Raw genomic sequence first — 22,526 nt, forward strand, 5'->3', positions numbered from 1 at the left:
GGTGCTGTGCGGTGCGGGGGCTCCCCGCGGCGATGGGCGGGAAGCGGCGGGGCCCCGCCGGCCCCTCCCTTCCGCCGTTAACGGCCGCCGGCCCCCCCGGGGCTGCCACACGTGCGGGGAGCGGGGGGCGGCGGCCGGTCCCGCCCCGGAGGCGGTGGGGGGCGGCCGGTGCCGTCCCCTTTAAGGGCGGTGGCGGCGGCGGCGGCCCGCCCGCTCGTTTCCCAGCGCACAGGAAGTGGGGCCGCGGCTCGGCGGCGGGGCCCGCCCGGTGAGTACGGCCGCCCCGCGCCCCTCCGGCCCTCCCGCTCCCCTCCCCGGCCCGCGCCTCGCCTCGCCCGCCGCCGTCTCCTCCTCCCTTCACCCGCCCTCGCCGGGCCCGCCGCCGTCGTCTCCTCCCTGCCGCCGGGGGAAGCGGCCCCGGGAGCCGGCGGGCAGAGGCATCGCGGCGGGTCCGTCCCCGTCTGCCGGCCGGGAGCGGGTCGGGCCGCGCTGGGCGTTGCGGGGCCGGGGGCGGCCCGCGGCGCGGGGGTGGGATGCGGTGCCGGGGGTTAAGCAGATGGAATCGCTAATCTGGGCTGCTCCTAATCGTCCCGGTGGCGGGGGCCCTGCAAACCCAATTGGGTCGGTTTGGTGGTGGTTTTTGTTTGGTTTTTTTTTTTTCTTTTTAATCTTAGCGCTATCTCCACAATAAAATTCATCTCTCTTCCTCCTCGCGGCTGCGTTTCCATTGTGTTCAGTGGCCTCGGAACGCGGCGGAGGTGCGGGGCCGGGGGGGGGGGATGGGGCTCCCCGCAGAAGGCACCGCGGCTCCTTCCCCCCCCGTCCCCCCCAGTCTAGTCGCGACTGGCGATAGTGGCGGTCAGCGTGTCGTCTCCCCCCTCGGGGCACGGGGATTGCAGCCCAACTAGCGCACACCGCCAGGAACCCCAGTTCCTTCCACCGGCTCCCCCCCCCCCCCCATAGGTGAAGGGGTGATTAGAGGGCACTTAATTATTTTCGGTGGGATACTTAGAGCTGTTCAGCCACGGTTAACATCGCCTGCTTTTTGTCAGCCAGGCTCTTGCTCCCTCAGTTCTGTGCCCCTGTAAACTGTGACAGCTGGAACGTTTTGGTGGTGAACATCCAAAATAAAATTGTATCGTTGTTAGGAGTCCTGAAAAGTAACCCATCATTCTGAAACTAAGTCATTTATAGGAGGAATGCTAAAGCAAAAACGGGCATTAAAATTTTCAAGACGATTTTTAAAGCTGAGTATACAAAATGTTAACCTTGATGCTACATGTTTTCAGTGAAGTATAATACAGATCTGCTTAATTAACATTTACTTTATTCTGTGGTTTTGTAGTTTGTTTGTTTGTGGTTTTTTCCTCTTCATGTCCCTCTGTCAGGCAGAAATTGAGACACTGATCTCTTCTGCTAAGCTTGTAGATGATGGATAAGGACCAAGTCTCTTCTATTGCTCTGATAGGTAATGCGGGAGAGCTGCAAAAAGGAGTGAGGTTGTTTTAACACAGAATGAATATCCTTCAAGCTTAGGATCATATAGTAAAAATTTAAAAATTCTTTTTTTTTTCTGTAAATGCTGGGGCCCATAAGACAATTTCTTATTTTCCAGCCTATACTAGCTGAAAGTTCCTGTCATGCTTTAGTGTGTTTGAAGGAAACTTCTGGCTTCCCTTTATTTATTAGCTAGATAGTGAGTCCCCAAACACTGTCAAAGGTGGCGGCTTGGAAGTATTCCCAGTAGCTGTCAGTGGAGGTAGATGCGTTTTGTGGACGGGGTGTTAGCTGTGGGCCTCAATTATACCCTGAGGCTTTTACGGGAGACTCTTGCCAGTAAGTCCTTATCGTAAGTATCAGGAGACCCACACTGACTTGCTACAGCGCCACTGTCCTAAACCATCGGTAAGCTGAGAATGGAAGGAAGAACAATGATTTTGAAGTACAGGACTGTGCAGCACAAATAGAAATTGTTTAGCTCGTCTGTTCCTGGAGGAAACCCATGAAATCTTCAGTGTGATTAAGATCAGTTGACGATGAATCTTGGTCCCATGACTTTGTTTCAGTGTCTTCCTCAGACTTAAAGGGGGAAGAAAACAACAACAAAAAAGAAACAGAAAACTCCAAACCTATCATTAAGGCTGTTGCATCAAGGTTGAAGTTGCACCAAGTTATTCTTGAATTTAGATTCTTTGCTTTAAGTTCCAGCCCCAGGATACGGGTCTTCCCAAGTCAGTGAGAAACATCATCTGAGGGCATAGTTAAATGATAAGTAGCTGTGGTCTGTTGCCAAGAAAACCCACAAGCCTATCTGGCACAACAGTTTCTATCCCTGTACCACAATCTGCTACTTCCCGCATTTACCAGAAATGTTCTGTGGACCTCTTTGTAAAAAGCATCACCAGAATTATCTGAACTTTTTTAAAAGAGAGAAAACTAAACTTGGGGGAGGGAGGGTATGAGAAGTATGAGGCCAGGTTTTTTTACTGCAGAAAACAAATTGCACAATATTTTTTTTAGCTCTGAAACAGTCTGTCATTATGAAGTAAGCTTTATGACTTGCAGTATTTTCTCTTTAAATAATGCTGAGGCAGGATCATGGATGTGGGATGAAACTCAGCCTTTGGATAAAAATTTGGGTGGCACTGGAGCTGATAATATCCTTGGCTCTCAGTTAGCTCCTCTGTCTTCTACTCTCTCAGAGGACCAGCCCTTCAGAATAAAAGTATGGGAAGAGACCGTAATAATCTTGCTTCAGGAAAAATAAAATAACAAATAGACAGGGATTTCAAGCACAAGACTTTTTATTAAAAAAAAAAAAAGTATTTAAAAAAAAAAGTTCTCAAAGGGCACAGTGGAAAGAAAATGTTTCAGGAGCATAATAGCTTTTATAAGAAAGAAAAAATACTGTGCTTTGTCTATGCAACTAATTATGTTCTTGCAAGCTTAGTGCTGGAAATGGGAAAGTGAAATTGTAACTCACAAGATGTTCAGAAATGTAATGCTTTTGTGAGGGAATGGGAATATAGTTTTACTTCTGAGTTATAGCCACAGCTTGCAAGAAGAATTTGCGGAAGGGCACTTTTCATTGTCTGCCAGAACAGTTTCATTTTGAGTGATGATTAGAAAAGCCCAGGACTTCCATTAATACTACTGTTTATTAGGAAAATTTGAAAGTGTACAATGATTTTAATAGTCTTAATTTCTTTTTTTATGAAGCTCTTTTGAGCAAAAAAAAAAAAAGGAAAATGTTTCTGAAGGCAGGAACAGTACTGCAGATTGCAGCCCTCCTTGTCCTGACTCCCTTCTGGTGCTAAAGAAGTAGGACAGGATACTGTCTGAGGCCTTTTCTAGGTGCATCTAGCTGCTGCTATCATCTAAGCCCGTTTAAACATTTTTATAGTAAGGCTGCGGGTATCTTGCGTATGCCTAAAAATGTAGACAGACGGGTTAGACAGCATAGTAATTCTTGGGTATCTTATACCTTATGTGTCTCATCTGAATTGGTGTTTCTGATGGTCACTGCTAGCTGAGAAAGTTGTGGTTTTGTTTGGTTTTGTTGTTTGTTTTTTTTTTTTTTAAAAAAATAACTAGATAATCATTTCAAGCTATATGTAGTCGCTAAAGATCAGAAGTTGAAAGGAAAATGAGCTTTTCTCCTAATCCTGAAAGATTTTGCTGCACATGAAAACATGGCACACTAAAATATGTGTGAGAAGCTTGTAGTCTTTCTGTGCTGGCACTAGGCTGTCCATGCTGCTTTTCTTTTGTGTATGGTAAGGCTGGCAGGAGATGCTGGCTCCCCAATTATTTCAGAGTGGAGTGTGTTGGGAAGAGTATCTTGGAATGCTCTCTGCTTTATCTTACCTGTTTTTAAAGGCTTTTCCCATTCATGAACAGAATGCTCTAAAGCTCCTCTTAGTGAGCTGGTAAAGCTGGCAAGCCATTGCAGGTGCTGGCAGTGCAAATGCGAGCCTTGGAAAGAGCATCAATGGAGCATCAGTGTTTCAAAGCGAAGTTTAGAGCATCCAAATATGACTTGAGGCGAGGAAGTTATTGTGTGAGGAAATCTTGCACAGAGTATTTTTTTTAATCTAACCATTTCCTGCCATTCTTAATCATTTCCAACTGTAATCAAAAATAACTATAGTGATTAACCTGTTTACTCATTAGCATCTGCCTGCAGTAAATGTGCCTTTCAACACCTTGCTCCTCTGGGTCTATTCACCTTCTTTCGCCCCCGCTGTGGTCCTGGGGAGTTCTTGGCCTGGACCCCATCTGCCTCCCCCCCTGCGGCGGTGGATGGGCATGTCTCCTCAGTAGGTGCATTAGAGGATCTTGCTGTTGGCAGCTGTGTTGGTGGGTGACAGAAAGGGCAGGTCTGCCGCTGTTTTTCTTTCACCTTCTTCCTCCTTCATATTAAATGAGTCTTTCACTGGTAGAGTGGGTGGGTGATAAAGGGCAGGTCTGTCTCACTGTTTTTCTTGCCCTTTCTTCCTCCCCCATACTAAGTGGTGATGTTTTCACTGGTGAAGCAGCTTCCGGAAGAGGATCATTCTCCTTTACAGTACTGGGCTTTCTGGCAGGGATGTCACTTAGGGCAGCAGTCTGGAAAGCCCGGACCAGCACCTGATGGCCAGCATACGTTGAAAGTGAGTCTTCCGTCAGCTTCTCTACTATGGCCAGAAATGACCTAAGTTGTCAGTTAATGTGTTCCTTCAATAGACGTAGGAACGTTTACCTGTGGGAGTTTGAGTGCCAGTGCACAAGGCACCTAAAGAAAAAATGTGCAGAGCTCATCCATCTCGGCAGCGGAGGGATGGCTGGGCTGACCCCGAGAGAGGGATTGGGGGGGCAGACACGTTTGGCACTGGTTCCCCCAAAAACTAAGGGAACTAATTTTACTCTTCTCTAGCATACTACAGGGAATTTCTGTTAAAGGAAACTGATATTTCAGTTGTAGAACAGAAATAAAATTCTTTCATGGCTAATGAATCTTCTGGAGATGGGTGCTGTCATAGGCAACAGTCCTCTCATTCAGCTGAACATAACTCAAGACTGTTTTTTGGTGTGTTCAAAGGTAAAATAATACAATGCAGAAACAGCTAGGAGTTAAAAGTTAACTTAGAAATACAGTACTTGCATGTATTAAATATTCCCAGGTAAAATTGCTAAATAGCTTAGGTTTTTATCCCTATGTAGATACCTGCTTCTTGTACTTAACTTTGACAAATCAGTATCAACCACAAAAGGAGGTTAATGTGTCTGCGCTGTTAATCAGGCTTTTTGTCAAGACGGTAGATCAACGCTTTCATGAAAGATGAATATTGTAGGACACCCACGTTCTCAAAAAAGTTGTGTACAAAGCCAGGCTACTTTTTTATTAACAGGATTTGGAAATCAGGGTGACTTGTCCCAGATAATCTTGTAAGGAAAAAGGGCCCTAATAATTTCTCCGATGCCAGTTGCAAGAGAAGGACGTGGAAGGACAGTTTCTGGCTCGCGGGTGCGCAGTTGCAGGAAGCCGTGAGAGAGCTGCTGTACAGAGGTGCTGCAAGTAATTCTGTCTGCAGATGTTGTGGGTATGTCCTATGACATTTAACATGTGACAGTTAATTGTAGCAAGATAACTAACGAGGCAGATCTTCTGCTACTCCAGTCTGCATCTGGTGTCTGCGTACATGTATCTCCTCTGTAGAAACAGTAGAGGTAATACTTAGTTCTTCTGGGTTGAGTTTGTGTTGCTGCTGCAAGAGCAGGGGTTGAGCGGCGATGTACAGGAAGCAACTGAAGCTCCTTGGGAACTCTGCTGCATTAAAGTGGAGGAAATGAGGTAAACGAGCATGTGTTTTGAAGCACACACTGAAAATACAAAACTAACATTAGTCTTAAGCACAGTTTGGAGTCTTTGGAATTATATGGAGGGCTAAGTCATCAGTTTCTATGAAATAAAATCTGTCCTGGAAGAGCATTTTGGGTGATAGCTTTCAGATGACTTATGGTAGCACTTCTGCTGTCTCTTAAAGGTTTCCCCAGGCAGTGGTGTCAAAAATTATAAGACACTTGTCAGCACCGTTGATACTACTCACAGCCCTGGGGCAGCAGATTGCTTGCATGGCTTCCTAGTGCTCTGGCAGACTGGAAATTAAGACTGCTGAGTGATATAGTCCATCTTTCATGTGAGGGTAATGGTTTTAAACTGAAAGAGGGTAGATGTAGACTAGATATTAGGAAGAAGTTCTTTGCTGTGGGGGTGGTGAGACACTGGAACATGTCTCCCAGAGAAGTTGTGGATGCTCCATCCCTGGAAGTGTTCAAGGCCAGGCTGGATGGGGCTTTGAGCAGCCTGGTCTAGTGGGAGGTGTCCCTGCCCATGGCAGGGGGATTGGAACTCGATGATCTTTAAGGTCCCTTCCGACCTTTGTGATTCTGTGATTCTGTAGCTTCTGATATGGATAGAAGTCTTCTGAAGAAGAAATGTACAGTTTGCAAAGTAGGAGGACGCGTGTGGGTTGTGGTTGGTGCTGGCTGGACAGAGGCTGGCACTACTGGTGTGCCTGCCTCTTCCCAGCACAGTCTGGAAGCAGCGCTCCAGGAAGATGTCTCTGTGGGGCAAACTGCCCCAGCACTCCCAGTGTTTGGAAAAGGACCGAGTTTTAACATACAAAATGCTGCATTAGATTCTGCTGCTAAGTGCTACTAAGCGTGTTTCTTTAGGGTTTTTTTTTTTTTTTTCAGATTGCAGACATAATCCAGTGACTTTGAATTTTTTCTGTTTAACCCTTGGGAGTTGCTCCTTGGTTGTGTAAGGTCCTAAGCTTCTACTAGAGTTTTACCTACCTAGATGAGGAGGTGGAAGTACGATAGGGATTTAAATCAACTGTCTGATGGGACAAGAGATGAATGTAACAAAAGTTTAAACCAGTGTTCAAATAGAATAAGAGAAGTTGCTGTCAGTAGGACCATGTGTCATATGTGTCACTTTGAATAGATTGTGACAAGTGTCTGTGGTAACAACCTGTATGACCGTGCTGTGAAGCAGAACTAGAGAAACCTACTAAAATCATGCAATATGAGAACAACAGAAAAAATCACACAAGGAATCTGCAAAAACTCAACAGAGGTCTACAGAAACTCCTGGCTTTGCTCCCCTCCAAATCATGATCATCTTTTCCTGAAGAGAAGAGGAAAGATGGTCCAAGTGGTCCAAAGACTGACTTCAGGGACTTGAAAAACAAAACAGAGATTGGGTAGGGTAGTGCGAAGTGTTGGGTGTTTGGTGGTTTTAGTTTTCATACTGGTGCCTTTTTCAATGCAAGGCAACTGAGAAAAAACACACCCCAAAAGACAAACGAATATCAAGGTAGATAGTTCTGACAAGCTCTTAGCTTCTCTGCTTTCAGTGGAGCCTGGTGTTGCTAGTCCTTTAAGAGTAAGTTAATGCTTAGTTGTAATGTCAAATTGAAAAATTACAGATGACATAAGAGCATCTAGCTGTGCTTCTGGAACGCACCAGATGTTTCTCAATGCTTGGCATCCAGCTTTCACTTATGGTGATATTCATGGCTGATTTGTTGTGCGGAAAGCAGAATCTAAACTACTATGCTGATTTTTAGCCAGTCTAGAAATATTTGTAGGTTCTGTTCCTTCTTCCATCTTAGACTCATGGACTGAGGAATAGCAAAGTGAGCCCGGGTTTGAATACCACATGTGAACTTAAGCTAACTGATTCAGTTTATTTAAGAAAAACTTTAGGGTGATTGATTTTCAAGGCAGCATTTTTCTCAGGATTTCTGTATCAAATTGCATTTTAAACTGGTTTAAAATAAAATAAAATGGAATAAAAATCCAACTCCTCCGCAGGATTTAGTCTGTTTTTTAAAATTCTGGCTAATTAGCTGTGCAACTTCTAGAAGGAACACCCTGGCTAAGAACTGTCCTTTTCTAGCTCTTCTTTTCATAGAGCAAAATAAGAAATCTGTGTGTGATAACTGCCCATTAGCTACCTTTGAGAGCCTCAAAGGGAATCTGGTTTGCTCTACAGCATTCCCAGATTTGCTTCACAAGTGTAAGGAAGCTGAATGCATGACCTCTCTCCTTACCTCCCACAGCGGGAAATCTTCCACTGGCTCCCTGCGTGAACTTGGATGACAACTATCCTTTAAAAATAGCACGAGAGTTTACATATATTGGCATATATATTTTCACTATGCTCAGGGAACAGTAACTATGTTGTCTTGATCTCCGTGCATAGAGAACTAGGTGATAATTAGAGAGATGTGAGAAAACAGAAGAAGACTTGATTCTAAGAACACAGTTAGGTGTGGTACTTGGGTGAACCAATTCCAGGAAAGCCACATCATTCTCAGCTCTTTGGTTTTGCCTGCTACCACTCCCACCATGGACAATTTCAGTCATTCTTAGTGCTTGGTTTTTTAATGAATAGAAAATGGCATGGGTGAAAATGTAGGTTTGCCGTGCAAATGCTGTGCACCCCTGCTGGGATCACTAGTTACCTTTTACTGCTCTGTGTTTGCTGGACCGTGTTCCTCCTGTATGGGGGAAATATTTAGCTGGGGCCTTTCAAGGTGTTTAGACACTTTGAGTGTCTAAAGAGTATTTTACCTTTCCTCATTCACAGTATGCACTTTAAGTGTAACTGGTTTTTATGTCCTTCTAAAACAGATGTGCAAAAAAAAAAAAAGCCACCTACAGCATTACCTTTCTGAAGACTACTGTGCATCGTAAGTTTTATTTCTGCTTCTTGCTGCAGCTGTTGTCGTGCTGAAAGGAGTATAAAGATTTTGCAGCACGTACTCGAACAGAGACTACTGTGCATCGTTGAAGATAAGCTTAAGTTGCCATAAGTGCTGTGATTTAGTTTTGCTTAAGCTGTCCTCCAGGGTAACGCAGCTGTCCTTTTGCCCTCGATGGAGTGTGTAGTGCCATGTGCGGTGTTTGGAGGTTCTGGCAGCCTTCAGTGAACAGACCCGGGTACTGCCATCCACTGGGTAAGGTTGCTCGGGTGGTGTGGCCTGGACTGTGCACCCACATCACTGCCAGGTTACAGTTGCCCATATAATTGATGCAGTCCCCTGTGGACAGTTATATTGTTAATAAGGTTATTTCAAAGCACATGATAACAGTAGGTCATGCTCGTGTAAAAAATGACTTACTGTTTATGAGACGTTAGGAATACTAGTAGAAAGTGCTTCCCTGATAATTGGACTAAGGTAGCTACTTGTGCTTTTGTTCCCATTTCTAGGCTGAACTTTAACAATGTATAGGGTAGGCAAAATAAGTGTAGTCATATAATATTGCTGCTCCTTTAATTCCTTTACAGTAAGGGGAAGAAGACTTGCTTCTCTAAGTTTGGAGTTTGTGGGGGTTTTGCCAAATTTAAAAAGGGGAATAGTGCTTACGGCAAGCTAAATAGCATAAGCTATAGGAAAAGGTGTATAAAATAGAAAAGTTATTTATCTTACGGAAGTGAAGGTAGCATCTTTCAGAATAGTTAACCAATAATAACAGCTTAAAACCAAGCAAGTAAACAAACCAAACTCCTTCATCTGGTCTTACCTAGGACATTTTACCTAGCTTCTTTCTTGCCAAGCAGATGTCTCTTCATACAACCAGTGAAGTGACTATAAGTTGACTTTTATTTCCTGGCCTTATCTGAAATAGGATCATACTGACCAGTGTAGTTAAGGTCTGGCTGGTTGGGTTTCAAGTTCCAATTTCAATTCAGCAGTTTCCAGACAAATGGGCTTGCTCTGGCTTCGCTGAAGCCAAAGCAGGGCTGCTATTCATAAACTCATTGCTTATTTTGGATTAGGTATAAAGTAAATATTGTGAATAATGTTGTTCTTTCATTTGTCCACTTAACTGTGTAATGGATTCGGTTTTGTGTAGGAACAACAAGTGCCAGGACAGACAATAATTTGCTTGCTTCTCTAACTTATGGGAGATAAAACCACTCCAGCAGAAGGCCATTTTTTTTCCCTTGTCATGTCACAGTAGATTATGTAAGGATTGCGTTTAAGCTGTTGCAGTACAGTTAATGTTTCCTTCTTTTGAGGATGACAGGGTGATTGCTTTTTTCAGGGACTGTTGTTGCAAAAACATCCCCATTTCTAGGTTGTAGGATGTCACCTTCTGCCTGCTTTCCTGCTGCGTTAGCTGTGGCACTGAGAATAGAGACAACAAAACCCGTATTATTTCCTGTTCTGTCAGGTTGCCATGATGATTGATCTTTTGGTCATGTACGCGGGGTGGGGAAGGGGTATGTGGTGCAGGGCAGGACAGGTCCTTTGCACTGCCTTGATTGTTTTTCTAAAAACACATGCCAGTGAACTTGCTGAAACTGAGGACGAAATTTCAAGAGGGGGTTTGAGAAAGCTGTAAAGAGCAAGACCTGCTTGATTGACCTTCGTAGGCTAAACATAGGTAGACTTGATCTTACGATGATTGAACTCTACTATTAAAATGAAACCCTACTCTTTTCTATCTTTTCTTCTTAAAGAAGGTTGGTATGAAGTGTGCTGCTTCGGTTACATCTCCTGAAGAGATGCAATTAGTAAACAGGATCAGAGCGTGGAAAAAGGCAAAATTTCCAATTGATAAAGTCTCTCTCTAGTGTTAAGAGCAAGTTATCTGTTGCATGAAACAAGGGAGATAAGAAACCCTATATATCTTCCCCATGTACTGGAGTCTCTAACGTGGCTGGGGAAACTTGTGGAGAGGTAGTCTCAATTTTACTTTGGAGGACAACATTTCTACTGACAAAAACATAATGTTGCTTTTCTAAAATAAAACATTTGCATAAGGAATATTACGTTTTTGAGCAATACATCCTGTGATTGTTGTCACCCACCACTGAAGTAGCTTTTTCCTATAGGTTCCCATGCCTGAGCTACTAGTCCCTGGTGTACTGTGAGTACTGCTGTGATCCTTGTGCCAAAGGCATGACTCTCTTTCTTTCCCATTTAGGGACTAAACAAATGTCTGAAGCTACCTATTGCAGATATGCTCGAGCACTTGATAGTCATCACAGGCTGTTCATAATCATGGAATTGTACAAGTTGGAAAAGACGTTTAAGATCAAGTCCAACTGTAAACCTAACACTGCTAAAACCACCACTAAACCATGTCCCTCAGCACCACGTCTACATGTCTTCAATACCTCCAGGGATGGTGATTCAACCACTTCCCTGGGCAGCCTGTTCCAGTGCTTGACAACTTTTTCAGTGCAGAAATTTCTCCTAATAACCAATCTAAATGTGCCCTGGGACAGCTTGAGGCCATTCCTTCTTGTCCTATCGCTTGTTACTTGGGAGGAGAGACTGACCCCCGCCTTGCTACAACCTCCTTTCAGGCAGTTGTAGAGAGCATGTAATGTAGGCAGTGGGTCTTGTGTTGACTGTGTGGTGGGTTGTTTTTTTTCCCTGTGTCCTTAACTAAAAATGAGCAGAGATGCTTAGTGATCAGTGGGCGGTCATAGTTGTCCCCCTGCCCCCTCCCTGTGGGACTAGCTTTGGCAGTGTTTACCAGTGGGAGTTTGTAACAAAGAAAGCGGAGGGAGACAAAAACCCCCAAACCTGTGAGTGAATATGATCAGTGCTAAACCGATAGCTCGGCGTTATCCCTGGCTGTTAGCTGATGAGCAGCCAGGTGAGGCTGGCTGCAGAAACACAGGCGACTGCGTATCTGATGCTGCTTGGAGTCTGCTGTGTGATGGACGGATACGGGCTGAATGCAGCTGGTTTTCATATTTATCAACCAGGTTGAGCTGATATAAATATATAAGAATTTAGGATCACAGATTTTGTGGGGTTGAGGTAGATATGATGAAGAGCGGATTCTGTCACCTAGTCTCCCAGGACAGATGTCTTTTTTTGTGTTGGGATTTTTTTAATTGTTTTGGGGTTTCATTTTTTTGGTGGTGGTTTGTTTTTTTTTTTTTTAACTCTTGGACTTCTGGTTTGGATGTGCAACGGCTGGAAAAATCACTTTTTGTCGGAACTGCTCTGTCCTGTTTGAGGACTTGCAGGTTCTGCCCTTGTTCTGCACACCCTTGCAGGTGTGCTCTTGCAGGTTCTGCCCTGTACGGGTTTGTCCACGTGAGCGTGCCAGGGCAGCGTGCCACGCGATGGGAATGCTGTGAAGGGGAAGAGGAGGACATGAGGACATTTTGATGAAAATCATAAGAGGTAGCTGGAAGAAAAATTCACTTTAGTGTCAGTCAGGTAATGTGAGTAGCAAAGCTGAGGTTCTGTGCTTACAAACTAACCTTGCACGTTGTGATGAATTGGAACTGTGTACCATCATCTACACTTTCAAAAGGTGGGAATCAGTTGCTGCTGGTGCCTGATGTGATTGATTTCCGAGGCTAGTGGTTACAATGTGTATAAGCACAACTTTCAAATTCTTCAGGATTTATTATTAAACTGGTAAGGTCTAAAAATACCTTGTGATTATTTTCACTTTTCTGCTGATTTCTCTTGATGTAGATCTTGTTTCCCTAAATTGATAATGGCTTTCCACTTTGCTCCTATCCAGCAGTGCATGTGCATGTGTGCTCGGGAGGCAGAGCTGTAGCTGAAAACAAATCAGGTGGTGGAATTGTGATAAAAACATGTTATTTACAGTCAGTCTGATGAGGGTGAGGTACTAGACTAAAGATTAGCTTTCTGTGGAAAGTGAGAACTGTGGCCTCTAACTCTTCTCTTGGATATTTTTTCTCTTCTTTGCTTTTCCCTTTCAATTGACCTTCCCAACAGCAGAAAAATCTGACTTGGGTACTCATTTGACTAGAAGTGTATAATAAAGCCCTGAACAAATTTGTCTTTTCTGAAGCTATACCTCAGCACACTGTCTAATCAGAGATGATGTGTTTCTGTGTACTTAAAGTATGGTTTGAGGTTTCCCACTCTAGGGTTTATGCAAAGATTGTCCGTGAGAGCAAAGATGCCCAGCTTGCTTTGTGTTGCTTTCAGCAAGTGAGAAAATAGCTGCGCGTGCAATGTTTCTCTAACCTTCACAAGCAATTCTGTTTTCAGTGACACTCTTCTTCAGAGTAAGAAGGAATAATCAAGGGATGATATTGGACCTTTCGTTTTCATTGTATAACTGGCCAAGGAGAGCAGTGTGTGTGTAGAGGGGGCTTAAGACAGTGAATATCTGTGGCATCTGGGTGAAATTATGAACAATAAAATAACTATGAAAATCAGCTGGAATTTCATAAGCAGCTAAACTATGGCCATCTAGGGCATGCTGAATGAAAAGGACATGTCTAACGTAGAACATGCTAAAATGAGGAATGTCCATACAGTCTGGCATGAGGCGAGTGCATACTGAATTAGATCACTGCTTTAAGTGTGAATGTTTCCTCTCTTTAGAAAGACATACTCATCCTTTGCAACAAGGAACCAAAACAGAATGCTAATATAATAAAAACAAATTTAAAAGCATTTTCAATTAGCATGCTGGTCTATTCCCTTGTGCTTAGAGAATTCAATGAGCTCTTTTGTAAGGAACAGAAACATTTCCATAGTTGAATATACATAAGGCCCCTGGAAATGCAGAAAGAATAACAACCGGTTGCTTCTGGAAAACTTGCAAATCTTTAAGCATTGTATAAGCCTCAGATGTCTTGTTCGTTGGAGATCAAATAGACTTTCAAAGAATTGAAATAAAAATGAAATATCAGCATGTGCACTTTAAAGATTTGGAAGTTAGTCTTTAAACACTGAAATGCTGATCCTAGGGATCTCTGCATGATTACTTATTTCCAGGTAATCTCAGTGGTGTTCTTTTATAAACTTCAGAATGTACCATGTGACACTGAACTAATTTTCCTATTGTGATTCTTGGGATCCTGTGTGCTTTTTCTAGTTCTGAGGTTTCATAGCCTGCTTTCTCTTATAATCACATCTTCTACAGCCTGGGAGTAGTGAGTGGAATTCCTAAAATAGTGCTGTGCCAGGCCTAATTCATATCAAATTTGGGTTGTAAATATGTGAAACTAGTGCTTTTCTGAAAAGAGAGGGTGGTGAAATAAAGGACTTGTAAACCCTCCTTTTCTGATGGGATGAGAATTAAGATTCTTAGCGGCTTCCCTTACTCCATGAAGGGTGCAAGAGGAAATCTGGGTCTAACTCCTTTATTATGAGTCTTCTCAGCACAAGTGGGAAAAATGGAGTGGTGGAGGGAGGGGAGGGGTAGGGAGCTGATGTTCAAATTGGCTCAGTCCCTATTGCTTTAGTGAACTAACTTACCCCTTCAGCTCTCCAGGTAGAATTTAAAATTTCGATGTTTTTTAGCATAACTGGTTGCACAAACAGTCTTTCTCTTTAAAGGCTACAGGGAAACTAGTGGGGAAAAATGCCTGTTCTTTATGGTGTTGCACAAAAACTGGCAAAGATAAATAGGCAAGGCCTATCTCTATGCAAAAAGGGTGTCTTGTTGATAGGATAGTCACTAGCTCACTAGAAAAGGGTTACAACTAATGAGAGAATAATTAGGGCCTATGAGGAAAAGGACCCAGCAAGCTCTCTACAGCCCACCACGTGTAGTTTCCATTGCTTCAGAAACAGCTTGTTGTTTCTCATCCCTCAGGCCCCTTAAAGGCAGCTCTCCAAAAAACAGCCCTCTAATGTAAATAGGTAACGGGCCAGTAGGAAGGCTCAGAAATCTGCAGTTATTCATAATCTTTTGTTGTGGTGTTGGTGAGGCAATGCCAGCAGCGAGGCCCTGTGGAGGCGGGCTGACTTTCTTAATCCATGTTTACCATAATGATGTACATTTGGCCACAGTTGAGAAAGTTATTAAGAACAGAGTTGTTCTTTCATTGCCCCCTGCTATTGTCTGAGGGAACCTTAATCTCCCGGTACATTGTGTCCTCTTGACACCACATCAGGAAATCTGTTGTCACTTGCTTCCAAGACATGAATGAGACTTAAAGAAACTTAGTGACTCATCGAAGTTGAACACAAGGCAACTTATTGGTAGAGCAAGAATTGAATAAAGGGCTGCTAGGCTAATGCCCCAGATTCAGGGTGTCTATTTATCGCTTAACAACAGTTAGTGATTGTTTAAAGCCCATGGTGGTAGGAAGTTGTGCGACTTAGGTGGCTTTAAGCTTAGGGATTCAGTGGTGAGCCAAATCTGGCAGTGGTTTGCAGCTGCTTGTGCTGCCCGTCACCGAGCTGTACCATGGTAGCCCAAATAATCTCTTAAGACAGTATTAACTAGAAATATTAGCCGCTGCTTTCTAGTACGTGCTTTCATTTTCTTTATTTATCCCGTAGAAGTGAGGAGAAAGGTAAAAGAAAAAGACAAAGCTCATTTCTTCGTGTTCTGCCGAGCTGTGAGATGTAGCCTTGTTTCCTATTCTGTCCCCAGTATGAAAAGCATCTCTTCATAACTTGAAAACCTGATTTCTGTGGTGATATGGTGGCTGTGTTTGCATATACAGCGATGCAAACATGCTGCTGTTCTTGACAGCAGGAATAAGTCTTTGCAGTGAAAAATACTTGGGGCTGGATTTGTCAATATTTTATGCAAGTCAGATAGTTTGATCTTTTCTTCAGACTGCCTTGACTGATCTAAGATGTGCCAGCTTCAGCGTGGAGTGGCTTTAGGTCTGTCTAGCATTTATCTAGGTTTAAAGAAACGTATGGTTCCTTATATTATTAATTGTGGCCTCACCTCCTGCCTCCTAACAGAATAAGAATTTGGGAAGAAATGTGCCAAAACATTATATGGGCAGCTTTGTAGTAAAGAAAGCTTAGGATGATATTACATCATTTCTGTGAACTAGTTTTATCCTGTAGATTGTTTTTTCTTCTTTCTGCTTTGATTTACCATGTCTGGACCCTGGTCAATAGTCTGAGGATACATCTGGTGTTGATCACTCTTTAGAGGCATTTAACTTGCATTTATATAATGTTGTGTTTGTACAGTGAGGAGTGACTAACTTCTGTCTTATTTGGACTTAAAAGGATGTCATCTAGAATTCAGTTGATAAAACTGTTACTTACTTTGTACCAAAGTGTCTAGTAGCTTTACCTGAGATCAAAAAGCTTAAGTTTCAGGTATCTACTGCTTTTAAGCTGCTGTATTAAGAATCTCTACGCAATGGATCTAATTTATTTGTGAACAGGGTCATAGGCAGGGACTTTAGCGCTAGAAATGCTAATGACTGCCTCAAGCAGTCCTGTAGGCTTCAGCTGGACAACGCCAAGGCGTGCAGCTCTTGCAAAACTTCGTGTGCATGACCCACGTGCAGACTTAGGAGCAGCAATTGCAGGCATTGGTGTTGGTGGTATGAATAAATTACTTAACCTTTCAGGCCTTGTTATTGGAGCTTTCATGCAAATGAGGATGCTGAGTATCATGATACCACTGACCCGTGGTACCTAGTTCTCACTAAAGCAATATCCCAGTGCTGGAAGCCGAATGGGAAGGGAGAACTGTTGCAAGGATGTAATTAGGGAGAAACGTTGCAAGGTGTTTGTTGTAAACAGATGGAGTGCATCGTGGCACCATGACTTATTTGCAAGGACGGATGAAGATGGGGTTTGTGGCTGCTGGCAGTGTTAGATAACGATCTGTCCACCCCATATATAAGAAGTATTGGAATGGGCAATTTTTTTTCTAGTCATATAAGCATACTGAAGCTAAACTGAAGTTACTCAAGTCCCAGAACTTCCCCCAAACAACAATTACACAACACACTCACAATGGATGTAGAGCTAATAGATCCCTGGATAAATTTTGATGAGCTTCACTTATTTTCTAAAAACAAGTTTTAAGCAAAAGTATTTTATTAATGTTAGAAAGTAGACTAATGCACATTGACCTTACTGCTTAGCTCTTCATGCTGTCATTGGAGAGGCCCATAAACTGTTTAGCTGACCAAGTAGGATTTTTGGTAACCCCCTCTTGTGTAACTGGTCTTTCTCCCTGGTCTTCTCCGCTGAGCCGGTTTGGTCAGCGGTGTAAGAGGGTGACCCGTGGAAACAGTCAATGCCTCTTCACGGTAGCCTAACCAAGCAAAAGGTGGAAATGCTAGTGAATGGACAGTCTGAGGCTCCCTTTCATCAGTCAGGAATTGGAGTTTGAATGTGAATTTCTGTTCAATTTGACCTATTCTGAAATGCTGTTTCTGTGAACTTTGATATTTAAATTTGTGATACTTTATTTATGAGGGAGTAATTGTTCCCTAAAAGATATTTACTAAAAGTAAAAGCAAATGGAAATGCAAGCTGCTGCTGCTTCAAAATAGTTCTTGGAATTTTTTTTTAATGTAGAGGAGTAGGAAGGGCGTGGGTTTTGGTGGTGGTTTTTCCTCCCACAGAGGAAAACAAAACAAAAAAACCAAGAAGGAATGGGGGAGTTAAAGCAAATAAAACTTGATGAGACTTAGAAGAACCCTTACTGCTTTAGCTAGCTATGTGAAAAATGTATTTCATTAGACTGTCCATACTGCTATTTTCCAGACACTATGTCAAAAGGAATCACTGATGGATAATGCAATGGAAAGAAATAATGTTTTCTCTTTCTCCTTTTCCCACCCCTTCCCCCAGCAATCCTTTGCATCCATGTGTTACAATTTTGTTCATGTTTTTTTCAAATAACTGGCTGCTTTGTAGTTCTAATATGCACCTTTCTTTTAATTTTAGGTTCTGTCGTCTTTTTGCTGACTCAAACCACAGATTCCAAGGAAAGGAGGGGGAACTGGAATAAAATACTCAAGTGCCAGAGGAAAAGCCAGACTAGCCAATGAAAATTTCTGCTACTAAACTGTAGACTGCTCTCACTTACACGTAGTGGGGGGAAAAAAATTGCTGTCGATTCTGAGTTTATAAAATGACTTTTGCAGACTTTGGACACTGAACTTCACATAGGCTAAAACCCTTCAACTAGGGTTGAATTAGGAAATGGAAATATGACTCCTTGGTGGTGTCTTCCATCTTCCTCCTCTTCTGCAGGGTTTTTTGTTTGGGGTAGGAAATCCTGAACAAATTGTATGGCGTCAACCAAACTTACAGTTGATGGTTATGGATGACATTGGAACTTCAGATTTGTCTCTCTGCAATGACACCTGATTAAGGCAAAGGTTGAAAACTGCTCATCAGCTACTTTATCAAAACTTGTAGTAACTATTACAATCATGCTTTCTCTCTCATTCTAAAATTTGAACTCTGGGGTGATGTTCCCTGGAAGGCAGGAGCAGATAAGTCATCTTTTTGGATTGGAAACCGAAATAATATGAGAATGCCCAGAAGAAGCTTAGTAATTCAAGCCAGGACTCGTTGGCTATTAGTGGGCCTTGCTTTACTATTCAGTTTAGTCTTGCTCATGTATTTGCTCGAGTGTGCTCCACAAACAGATGGTAATGGATCTCTACCTGGTGTCGTAGGTGAAAACATGGGTAAAGAATACTATCAAGCTCTCTTGCAGGAACAAGAAGAGCATTATCAAAACCGAGCTACCAGTCTGAAACGTCAGATTGCCCAGTTAAAGCAAGAGCTTCAGGAAATGAGTGATAAATTGAAATCCCTGCAGGAAAAAAAGAGCCCCAAGGTCAATGGTATGAACTACCAGAGCACCAAAGAACAAGCATCCAGTGATCTCCTAGAGTTTCTTCATTCCCAGATTGACAAAGCTGAGGTGAGCGTGGGGGCCAAACTACCTAGTGAATATGGCGTCATTCCTTTTGAAAGCTTCACGTCCATGAAAGTGTTCCAGTTGGAGATGGGGCTCACTCGGCATCCAGAAGAGAAACCTGTTAGAAAGGATAAACGAGATGAATTGGTGGAAGTTATTGAGGCTGGCTTAGAAGTCATCAATAATCCAGATGAAGAAGATGGACAAGATGAAGATGATGGAGTAGGAGAGAGGCAGCTGTATAGTGAAAATGATTTCATAGAAGGTATGTTTACTACGTGCTTTCCAGCCCATTAACAGAATGTCACAACAGACATTTAATGGTGTGTGTATTTTCAGGGGGTTTATCTATTTGCATGTAGTGTTGAACAGTAATTACACAGTAAGAACCTTTATTTCTGATTATGAGAATATTACTGCTTGATTATCTTGTGTTTTGAGTAGGGAGCAAGAAATCCATTTCAGAAGAAGGGCTTACCGCAAGAAGTGTACGGGGGAGGTTGTAACCGCTTAAAGTACTGAGGCATTCATAATTGATTGTAGCTGAAGTCAGTGTGACACAATTGCTTATGGTACAAAATAACTGAAAGACTTCCAGTGAAACTGGTGGCAGTGGGAGGGAGAAATTTGATTCATCTCTCTTGTTCCAGCGTAGTTAAGCAACTGAGTGTGAAGCTACAGGGTTTTTCTTCGCTCATCTCTGTGGTACTTCTAGTTAATATCCAGGCTTTTGACTTGCGTAGAGCTGCTGTACTCATATTGGAGGGAGAGTTCTAACGTGTTCTGGTCATGTCAGGCTGAAGAACTTGGTGTCCTGAATAGAGCCTGCATGGTACACTAGTTACAGGGTTTGCTAAGCTGTGCAACCTTGAACTGTTCTCTTGCTCTCTAGTCAATTCCCTTTCAGTGCTTGTAAATTTAATTACAGAACGCATTATTATAAAACCAAATATGGCCATTAAGTTTTCAACATTTAGTGACACCCTTAAAAGACACGTTAGTGATAATTCCTATAGAATTTGGCTTTCAAGGTGCAGTGTAATGCTGATGGAGATAACTAATATCAAAAACTGCCCTAGTACCTCTTTTTTGTATTTACAGTATTAAATACCGTTCATGCTGCCATAAAAAAAGCCCCTAAGTTGGACCATGTTTATAAGAGCATTACTGTAAAAGGGATTCTGGATCTCAGCAGTACTGATGTCTGCACTATTAAGCAAACACATGCTGGAGAAAGGTACTGTTGGCCTCAAAATAATCAGTTCTTTCAGTCCAAGATGATGTAATCGGTCTGTAGCGCAAAAATGTCTCTGCTTTTAACAGCTACTGTGTTTAAAGTTAATGCAAGTACTTTTCTTCATTCCAGAACGTGGGGCAGGGTGTAGAATCCACTCAACCGTCTCAGTATAACACAGCCAGCACAGTGTTAGGCTCTTAGTACAGTTTTCACTTAAAACCATTATTTTGTCTGGAAGTAGTCATTCTTGCAGTCTTTTAATTTTTTTCTTTTTATATTAAGTGTGCAGCTGCTTTTCCTTTACTGTTTTAGATACTGCTTATAGTCTACTAGATATTTTTTTGTGCTTATAGTCTTGTAGATATTTTTTACCAGCACTGAAGTAGTTGTTAATTTTTCTTAGTGTACTGCCTTTAATGACTGCAGACCTCCAAGAAAACAAGGAGATGTAGGACCTTAGGACTGTGCTTAACCTCTGTTTACACCAGTATATTGGTAATTGGGTTTGGAAGTGGAACTAGTTTCCTTTTGTTGTAAAGGCAGTTTCTTAAAGCCCAGGTTACAGGAACTGTAGAAAAAAAAAGCTCAGCACTTAAAAAAAGGAATTTTTATGCTGTAGCTCCTACTGGTGTGTTAGCGACTAGCCATGGTGATAGAGAGCAGTGTCTTGTTTCAGACAGAAGTTGTGGGTTTTGTGGGTATTCTGTGTTTATGTGTATGTGAGAATAGTACTGGCTAATTTAGACACTGGGCCAGCAAAAAAAGCTGCTTCTGAATAATAACACTTTTTGGTTTTTTTTTTTCTTCTATTGCTTCAAAAATTAAAGGTAAGAAACAGAACCAGCCGGTAGAGGGACCTGCAGGTCCCTCGCCCTGCAGCCCTGTGACGGGGCTGTAGCGCTACCTCGGTAGTCACCTTGTGCATCATCCTTGTTTGATGGAATTGCGGTTGAAAAGCTGATGTTTTCCCATATAGAAAATACTTAAGCTACCATAAACTGGTGGGTTGAAGTTTCATAGCAGACTTGGTGTATCTACTGAGTCACAACAGTTCCTGTAACTGTCCTGAGAGCATAACTAAATTGTTGCTGGATTAGCATTGCTTGTTTAGAGAAACAGTTTGTTTAAATCCGCTTGAGTTAAAACAAATAGTTTGTCACAAGTTCTGTATCCTCTTCACTTGCTAAAGACTATTTTGTAGTAAGTGATTTAGGACTAGTGTTTTATGCAAATTGAAACAAGGCTGAGAAACTTGGTGCGTGGATTATTGGAGGGAGGCAAAAGAGAAAACTGATTCTGCATTAGTTAAAACTACAGTATTTTATGCTTAATATAGATGAACTGATTTTGCTGACTTGCAGGATTTTTTTTTCTCAAAAGCAACGTGTATCTGTCTATAAAAACTTATTCAAAGAACTGTTCCACAAGTACAAGCTAAACTAGAAACAGGCATTTTTATTCTAGAAGCTTCCTACCTTACAGGTTCTGGAAATTATTTCAGCTTCTTTTCCTAGACTTGTTAAATGCTAGACTAAACCTTGAGCTATGTAATCTTTTGTGGTATGTACTTTAAGTTGTATTAGTAAATCTTTAGAGAATTAGGTGGTTGTTTAAATAAGTGCAGAATCTTTTCTCTTGTAGCCAATTTTACCTGATGATATCTCTTCATCACCACTGAATGCGTGAAGTTCTTCCCCAGCGTTTGCCCTACGTGTCTTTGCCCACTCAGTGATTATCACTGTCTTGATTTGTAACAGCACCAAGAATTTTTTTCTTACATGGTAGTATGAATCAACTGATTTTTTTATTAGACTCTAATTACTACCGCATGGGCCAAAAAACCTCAAAAATCCTGCTGATGGATGGTAACTTTATTGTTGCTGCTGTTTTTTGCTCTCTGCCCTTGATTTAACTGTTCATGCAGTTCCTTTGATGCATGCTCAGCCTCTGTGGTCTCTACATGAAGGTATTCTGCCTTCTGCCAGTGGTGCAAGGATGCTGTCGCCATGATAGGGAGCAACCTGTTCAGGTGTTATCCAAACTGATGTTTGGTTTTTTTTTTTAGTGTTGCAAAACAAAAGTAATGACCCAAATGTGTTTTGGAGTTGCAATTAGGCGGAGTTGCTACAACCACATCACGGCTATTGGCAGACTTCGAACAATAACACCAAATTAAAAAAAAACAGATTTGCAAGTATGCATTGCAACTATAAAGATACTTTCTCGAAAGCTCCAAATTATTTTTCTCAAGTCTGAATTGACTTCCTCTGATGATGGAAAGAAAACCAGTAAATTTCTCGGGTCTGTAGGGCTGTTTGCTCCATTGTTACCTTTTTTGCCCTGCTGCAACCCGAAATGAAACTTCCAGGATTCTAATATTAACAGAACAAAAACCTGGCCTTAAAAAAAGTCTAGTTCTGCAGTTGCTGTTTGAGAAACACTTTGAAGTTTTTTTTCTTAATATTTCCATTAGAGCTTCTGGCTCTCAAGGGTATGAGGAAAACAGGAGTACACTGTTCACCTTAGAAGAGCACCCCTAGAGAGGATAGAAGTTGCAATGTTACATATTGTCACAAATGAGGGGGTCTAGGACTACAGACAATGAACCTAATTGCTG

General features: G+C 42.3%; 1 protein-coding gene across 2 annotated transcripts in view; it reads left to right on the forward strand.

The window, feature by feature from the left end:
• Positions 1-226: 226 nt before the first annotated feature.
• The window catches only part of CSGALNACT2 (chondroitin sulfate N-acetylgalactosaminyltransferase 2), a 34,607-nt gene continuing 12,307 nt past the window's right edge, over positions 227-22,526 (forward strand). The window contains exons 1-2 of one of the 2 annotated variants that reach the window (XM_074154785.1): positions 227-268; positions 17,685-18,937. In XM_074154785.1, the coding sequence (XP_074010886.1) occupies positions 18,274-18,937 (664 nt within the window). In that variant the 5' untranslated portion in view covers positions 227-268; positions 17,685-18,273. Of the gene's footprint in view, positions 269-17,684; positions 18,938-22,526 lie in introns of those variants that run through there. The other variant, XM_074154787.1, reaches the window with a different exon arrangement.

Source organism: Numenius arquata, chromosome 10, assembly GCF_964106895.1.
Source record: "Numenius arquata chromosome 10, bNumArq3.hap1.1, whole genome shotgun sequence".
NCBI lineage: Eukaryota > Metazoa > Chordata > Aves > Charadriiformes > Scolopacidae > Numenius > Numenius arquata.